The sequence below is a fragment of the Octodon degus genome, unplaced genomic scaffold (genome assembly GCF_000260255.1).
Source record: "Octodon degus isolate 3935 unplaced genomic scaffold, OctDeg1.0 scaffold00267, whole genome shotgun sequence".
Taxonomy (NCBI): Eukaryota; Metazoa; Chordata; class Mammalia; order Rodentia; family Octodontidae; genus Octodon; species Octodon degus.
Genome location: NW_004524843.1, coordinates 2,630,609 through 2,639,068, shown reverse-complemented (window position 1 = coordinate 2,639,068; position 8,460 = coordinate 2,630,609). Strand labels below are relative to the sequence as shown.

At 37.9% G+C, this 8,460-nt stretch overlaps 1 protein-coding gene across 1 annotated transcript in view; it reads left to right on the top strand.

The window, feature by feature from the left end:
* Positions 1–7,385, top strand: part of Scn2a (sodium voltage-gated channel alpha subunit 2) — a 98,810-nt gene extending 91,425 nt beyond the window's left edge. The window contains exons 25-26 of the mRNA XM_004646394.2: positions 2,974–3,244; positions 5,485–7,385. Of these exons, the coding sequence (XP_004646451.1) occupies positions 2,974–3,244; positions 5,485–6,680 (1,467 nt within the window). The 3' untranslated portion in view covers positions 6,681–7,385. The remainder of the gene's footprint in view (positions 1–2,973; positions 3,245–5,484) is intronic.
* Positions 7,386–8,460: the final 1,075 nt, after the last annotated feature.

Sequence of the window (8,460 nt, the reverse complement as noted above, 5' to 3'; positions counted from 1 at the left end):
AGAGACAGACAGAGACAGAGAGAGACAGAGACAGACAGACAGGCAGGCAGGCAGGCAGACAGACAGACAGACAGACAGACAGACAGACAGACAGACAGACAGACAGAGATGTGAGAGGCCATCAGAGGGCAGAGTTGAGTTGAGAAAAAAAAATAAATCAGCTGTATTTATCAGTCAGTTTCTTCAGTTTATTTATTGCCTGACTTGACAAAAAACGTCACTACACAAGCTCAGTGATTGATTCTCAAAAAGACTATGAGAACATGAGCTCATTTTACCAACATGGAAGTTGTCAAACTGCAAACTTTCGTCATAGGAAAAGAATTTTCAAGACGCATTAGTGAGAAGTTGAAGGAGGGTTATGAGGCAGAAAGAAGTGCACCCTAAGAAATTAAGGTGGGGTGCTTGAGAGCGAGGGGCAGTACAGTCCGGGCTGGGGATCTTTAGGTGGTCATGATGGTGTCCTCGAGATGGGTTATCTGGAGTGTGTATTCTTAGTATCAGTTTACTCACTTGGTGGGCTTTGCTGTCATATGACCCTTTTGAGTGTGTTTGGAGTTGAGACCCATGATGCACTGAGGCATGCTGCTTTCTCCAGGACAAAGATCAGTAAGAGAAAGTGCAGCTTTACAGATGAAAACCATTGCCTCGATTTCCGGGCTCTTTGTCTTTTTAGATCTAAATTTAGGGACTTCTTTGGAATGAGTTTACTGGAAAGGAAAAAGGCATTGTAACCTTAAGTAATTTTTATGTTCTGTAGCTTTGGTTTTTCTTAAAAGTACCATTTTAAAATTAGGACTTTTCTTGTCTCCTTTTTACCTGTGTTGATTTCTTCTATCCCACAGCAGTGTGGTGCAGGATGTAGAGAAGGAACATTAATATTGTGAAATTTGAAGGTGTTAGTTTGCAGAATTTGGCAACCAAAAGCAAGAGGAATTGGGAAAGAAATAATGGAAATAAAGGTCTCTTAAAATTGAGGGATTAGGTTGGAAACAAGGTAAAGGGAGTTTGGAACAAGAAGGTATTTTTAAAAAGAGAGGATACACTGGAATGAAATTGCACACAACATGGCTACAGAAGATAATCTTCTAGGTTAGATTCCAAAGGAAAAGGGGACTGAGTCCTATAATGAATTGTGAATGATGCCTGAAAAGAATTTGAAACCAAGATAAATATGAAATGGGTAAGAAAGTACAGTAATTACTGACTAACTTTGATGTTTCAAAAGAAGAAATGAGTGGAGGGGATAAAAGAGAATGGAAAGTATCTGAGAAGTTTGAAATTATCATGGGAACTAATGGAGACAAATGATTGCTAACTACTATTCAGGGCCAGGATGGAGTTAAAGAATATTTTCTTTGGTAATGAAGGCTGTCAGACTTATGCAGATTCTACATTTTAGGATTTAAAGTGGGGGCAGCAAATAGTGATTTGGAATTGCAGCTGTGTCTTACTCAAAAACTACATGGGGAAGAAATCTAAGGAGCTTTTTACTAATCACACTGATACAAAATTTATGACCAATTTCTGCTTTTAAGATAGTGTAAAGTTACTATACCGCAGGGCAGGGGCAGTAGCAAGCCAATGCCGTGTGTGCCGTAGCAGGCTGTTTGTATCACAGAAAGCTCCAAAAGTTTTGCCATCACTGGTCTATGGGATCTATCTGTAAGAACAAAAACACACTACTTACACACTACTTTGTCTTTAAGGAGCTTCCAAACATGTGGAAGAGAGAGAAAACTAAAATTAAACATTTAAAGACAAGCCATTTGCATTACAATTTCCTAAATTTTATGACAAATTAAAGAACAAAGTGTACTGAGAACAGTGAGCATTTAAAACATAAAACTGCATTGATAATTCACCAGGCAAAGAAAGGAGGGGATTTATTTTAGACAGGGGACAGATAAACAAAGTACAGTGATATGGCCAAATCTGCCTATTGTACTGAGTGGTAGAAAAGGAACATGAAAGACTTGCAAATCTAAATGATGGTAAATAAGGATTAAGAAGTGACCATTGGAAAAGGAATTGTACGTATTAGAAAGGATTCCCTGGACAGACTCAGCTAAATCAATAGAAATCCAGGCCAGCAAACCAAATATGTATTCATCAAAAAGAGCAAAATACAATAGAACAAGTGCTGTTGGATGTCCAAGAATTTCAGTTAGAAATAATGGAAGTTCCTCAACACAAGGCAGAATTTAAAACACTGAGCATTTAAAACATAAATGAAAATAAAGTCCAAAGTGGCTGAAGCAAGTTGACTATCTGAATTGTGAACTATAAATATTGAGACGATAATTTCCTTCTTACAAGTCCTTCTATATAATTTTTCATAGATTTCCCCATCTGAAGGAAAGATTTCACAGTAGCGATAAATGCGTTCTCAAAACTAAGAAACTAACCTTAGAATGATACAATGCATAAGTACAGCATTCAATGCAAATTTGATTTTTCCATTAATATTCTTTTTCTTAGTTATAAATTTAAAATGTAATAAACATCATAGTGAAGTTTTACATGCTGTGGCAGAAACTGCCAAAGCAAGAGGAATTGTTAGAAGTATTTGTTTATTGGATCTTCTCCCAGGCCCCTGGATCTTCAATAATCTGGTAGCAATATAATCCTCCTTAAGAGGTTAGGAATACCCACTGTCCATTGCGTGAAATAAAAATATTTGTTATAAAATATGTACTGATTGTGCATCACTTATGTGATGATGTTTAAGAGAATGAGAACATAGTAGGTGGTTTTTAACGTACAGTCAGTTTATAAAATCTGTATGATGAAAGGTGTACAAGTACATTTGAAAAGAGTTGGATATTTCAATGTGTAATATTATCTACCAGGTTAAACAAATATGGCATGTCCTTATAAAGGCTTATTTTGATATTGCTATATAAAAATCAGATGAATTGGATCCAAATTTCTTAAATTTCTACGTAAGCTTTTCCATACCCCTTGTTTCAGAACAAATTCCAAGGAATGGTCTTCGATTTTGTAACCAAACAAGTGTTTGACATCAGCATCATGATCCTCATCTGCCTCAACATGGTCACTATGATGGTGGAAACGGATGACCAGAGCCAGGAGATGACGAACATTCTGTACTGGATCAACCTGGTGTTCATTGTGCTCTTCACCGGGGAGTGCGTGCTGAAGCTCATCTCCCTGCGTTATTACTACTTTACCATTGGGTGGAACATCTTTGATTTTGTCGTGGTCATCCTGTCCATTGTAGGTAAGAGTGCTTTCTTGACAAATCAAAGGTGTGTGGCCACCCTGCATGAAGCAAGTCCCTTGGTGCCATGTTCCCAACAGCCCAGGTGTGCCAGTTTTCTTTAGCAAAAAAATTTTTAATTAAGGAACATATATAATATTTATTTAGTTATTATTTCTTCATTTGGTACAGTATCTCACTATACAGCTTGGACTCATAGTGATCCTCCTGTCTCAGCCTCCCCAGAGCTGGGATTACAGGCGTGCACCCCCATGCCCAGTTTTGGTGGCCGGCACAACTCTCTGGGGCTGGCATGGCATGCAGTACCAGGGACTGAACCCATGTCCTTGTACTTGCCACACAGGCACTTAGACCACCAAGCTGTCACCTCAACCCAAGAACGTGTATAATTTTAGACATAATGCTACCATGAACTACAGTATAGTATAAACATAGACTGATACATTCATTGGAAAATCAAATAATTTATGTTACTCATTCACTGCTTTATTTATTTTTGTGGTTATCTTGAACCAAACCTGCAATATTTCTGAGTTTTGCCTCTATTGCTATAGCCTACTCACCAATAGAACAGCACACTGTGGCGATATGTTGCCTCGCAATTGTGCTACGAGGTAGTGATATAGTCCTTAAGAATGAAGGACTATAAAATCTGGGTTTCATAGAATTTGACCTCTGGCAATTTTTTTTTCTTTTTTGGTGGAACCAGGGATTAAACTCAGGCCCTTGTACTTGCCAGGCAAGTGCTTATTCTACTGAGCTATCTCCCCGGCCTCTTAAAATAGTAGTGTTGTCCTCTGGCAATTTTTTTTTTCTTTTTTGGTGGAACCAGGGATTGAAAGAATTCTTTTTTTTTTTTTGGCGGAACCAGGGATTGAACTCAGATCCTTGCATTTGCCAGTCAAGTGCACTGAGCCATCTCCCCGGCCCCTATAGAATTTGAGAGTAGAATGCTGGTTACCATCTGAAGCCATGGGGAATATGTAGAAGGGGAGCAGGAGGTTGATCAGTGAGTACTAAGCCACAACTAGATGGACATAAGAAGTCCTGCTGTGCTGCTACGTATCCTCCATGGTCACGTTAGTAGGGTGACTAATGGACTGCATATTTTAAAATGCTAGATGAATGAGTTTTCAATGTTTTTACCAAAAAGCTAAATGTTTAAGGAGTTAGATGTTTAATCTCACTGAAACATTACAAGATTGATACATATATTTTTATTGAGAAGTTGCAGGGTGCACTATAAATAAGTACATTGTTAAGATTTTCTGTATTGGTTTAAAAAATAGACTTTATAAAAAGGAAAGGAAAGGAAAGAAGGCAAGGCAAGGCAAAGCGAGACTAGGCAAGGTGGTGCATGCCTGTAATCCCAGTGCTGAGGAGGCTGAAAATGGGAGGATCAGTACAAGTCCAAGCTGTGTGGAGAAACCCTGTACCAAATACATTTTAAAAAAGAAAAGAAATCATAAAAAAGAAGACATTTTCAATTCACATGAATCAGACCTGGCCTTCTATATTTCTGCTACTTGTGGAAATAAAGTGCCAGTTCTCTGACACTTTATGCCCCTGACCACTTTATGCCAGCTTCCCCATTCTTGTTTTTTCAAGTTATCCTTCTGTAAAGTACTGATATGAGGCTTAAAGCAATTATGTAAATTAATTAACACTGTGGCTAGCATGAAGAAAAGTCTCAGCAAATGTTGCCTAGCAAGAAGTTGTCATTATCATTTGGTACCACACGACACCAAGAGCCAGAATTCAGTTCAATCTGTGTCTGCCGCCAACCAATTCTTTCCTGTACATAATTCTTACTGCTTCCAAAACAATAAATAAAATCAATACAATCTCATAAAGATGGTTCTTTGTATATTAATGAAAAATCACCTGTTTAATCATTTCAGTCTTATGAAAATAGTACTAGCATTTTGGAAGTATAACTCCATTTCTGTGCTGGGCTATCCTACATCTTGTGGTATTTTACACATTTAGTGGTTGAGTTTTCTTTAAATATATTCTTTTTAAATGGAGAAAATAAGAAACAATTTCTTCAAATGAATATTACAGTGTGATAACACCAAACATACTAGTTTCATCTTATTGACCAAAGAGTACAGATTATTTGTATTCATGTGTGTGTACCTAATTCTGTGTACCTATTTTTAAAACTAGATACTACTTGTAGCATGCATTTTTGTTCACTGCTCTTCTTAACACTCTTTGTTCATAATGATTTTCTGCAGGAATGTTCCTTGCAGAGCTGATAGAGAAGTATTTTGTGTCCCCTACCCTGTTCCGAGTGATCCGTCTTGCCAGGATTGGCCGAATCCTCCGTCTGATCAAAGGAGCAAAGGGGATCCGCACGCTGCTCTTTGCTTTGATGATGTCCCTTCCAGCCTTGTTTAACATCGGCCTGCTGCTCTTCCTGGTCATGTTCATCTACGCCATCTTTGGAATGTCCAACTTTGCCTATGTGAAGAGGGAAGTTGGAATTGATGACATGTTCAACTTTGAGACCTTTGGCAACAGCATGATCTGCCTGTTCCAAATCACCACCTCTGCTGGCTGGGATGGTTTGTTAGCACCTATTCTCAACAGTGGACCTCCGGACTGTGACCCTGATAAGGTTCACCCTGGAAGCTCAGTGAAGGGTGACTGTGGGAATCCATCTGTTGGGATTTTCTTTTTCGTCAGTTACATCATCATTTCCTTTCTGGTCGTGGTGAACATGTACATCGCTGTCATTCTTGAGAACTTCAGTGTTGCCACTGAAGAAAGTGCAGAGCCCCTGAGTGAGGATGACTTTGAGATGTTCTATGAGGTTTGGGAGAAGTTTGACCCTGATGCAACTCAGTTCATAGAGTTTGCTAAGCTCTCAGATTTTGCAGATGCCCTGGATCCTCCTCTTCTCATAGCAAAACCAAACAAAGTCCAGCTCATTGCCATGGACCTGCCCATGGTCAGTGGAGACCGGATCCACTGCCTGGACATCTTATTTGCTTTTACAAAGAGGGTTCTGGGTGAGAGTGGAGAGATGGATGCCCTGCGGATACAGATGGAAGAGAGGTTCATGGCATCAAACCCATCCAAAGTCTCCTATGAGCCCATTACAACCACTTTGAAACGCAAACAGGAGGAAGTGTCTGCTATTGTTATCCAGAGAGCTTATAGACGCTACCTTCTAAAACAGAAAGTTAAAAAGGTTTCATCTATATATAAAAAAGACAAAGGCAAAGAAGGTGAAGGAACGCCTATCAAAGATGATACCCTCATTGACAAGCTTAATGAGAATTCAACTCCAGAGAAAACCGATGTGACACCTTCCACCACCTCTCCACCTTCCTATGACAGTGTGACCAAGCCGGAGAAAGAGAAATTTGAGAAAGACAAATCAGAAAAGGAAGATAAAGGAAAAGATATCAGGGAAAGTAAAAAGTAAAAATAAACAAAGAATAATCCATTTTGTGATCAATTGTTTACAGCCTGTGATGGTGAAGTATCCGTGAAAATGGACTTTCACAGGAGGGCTATGCCAAACTGACTGTTTTTACAAATGTATACTTAAGGTCAGTGCCTATAATAAGACAGAGGCCTCCACTCAGCAAACTGGGACTCAATAAATCAGAGAACTAGCGCCAGGAGGTTTCTGTTTTCACAACCAGCTGACACTGCTGAAGAGCAGAGCGTAATGGCTACTCAGACTATAGGAACAATTGAAAGGGGGAGGGAAGTAAAATTTTTATGTAAATTATGTGACACTTGACAATAGTAACTGTCACCGCTGTTTATGTTTTAATTGCCACACCTGCCATATTTTTACAAAATGTGTGCTGTGAATTTATCATCTTTTTTTTTTTAATTCACAGGTTGTTTACTATTATATGTGACTATTTTTGTAAATGGGTTTATGTTTGGGGAGTGGGACTACAGGGAGGGAATTCTGCATTACTCTACTGTACAGCTGGATATATTTTAAATGAAGGCATGCTGCAATTCTCATTCATGCATAAAAACATTACATCACAAAAGGAAAGAGTTTACTTCTTGTTTCAGGATGTTTTTAGCTTTTTGAGGTGCTTAAATAGCTGTTCATATTTTTAAAGTGTTTCATCCAGAAAATTTTAATGTGCCTGTAAATGTTCCATAGAATCACAAGCGTTACAGAGGTCTTTTATTTTTACATAATCCATTATATGTATATGTATATATGTATCTATGTATATGTACATGTATATACATATATATGTATACACCCATGTGCACACAGAGACTCACACATGCCATCACATAATCATTCACAGTCCTAGTAGCATGACTAAAACATTTTTGATAAGTGTCCTTTGGCATAAAATAAAAATATCCTGTCCTTTCTAAGAAAACCAAATTGACCAAAAAGCATCCCCACTACCACTTTATAGTTGATTCTGCTTTTTCCTGCAGTATTGTTTAGCCATCTTCTGCTCTTGGTAAGGTTGACATCATACATGTCAATTTACAAATATAAAAGTCTGCTTTGTAAATAGTAATTTTACCCAGTGGTGCATGTTTGAGCAAACAAAAATGATGAGGTAAGCACAGTATTTATTGCATCAAATATGTACCACAGTAAGTATAGTTTGCAAGTTTTCAACAGGTAATAATGATGTAATTGGTTCCATTATAGTTTGAAGCTGTCACTGCTGCATGTTTATCTTGCCAGCGCTGCCGTATCCTATTCTTTCCACTGTTCAGAAGTCTAATATGGGAAGCCATATGTCAGTGGTGAAGTGAAGCAAATTGTTCTATCAAGACCTCATCCTCATGTCCTTGAGCAATAGGTTGCAGCAATCAATGAGGAGCTTCTTGCTTTTTCTTCTTCCAATCTTAATTGAGTACTCTCTGACTGCACAAACATGTTGCAAGCTGCTTAGATCTGTTGAAAATATATGGTTAGAGTTTTCTAAGAAAATATAAATACTGTAAAAAAAGTTCATTTTATTTTATTTTTCAGCCTTTTGTATATAAAATAAGAAATTAAAAGTATCTTCAGGTTGATGTCACAGTCACTATCGTTCGTTTCTGTTTCCAGCACTTTTGAATTAAAACATTTCACAAAATAAGAATCAAGGACTGAGATGCAGTGTAAAGTTCTGCTTTTTTATTGGTACTGTAAACTTGCACATATTTCAATGTGAAATAATTCTCAGACTAAGTCCAATGTTCATTTGCTTTCAAATAGT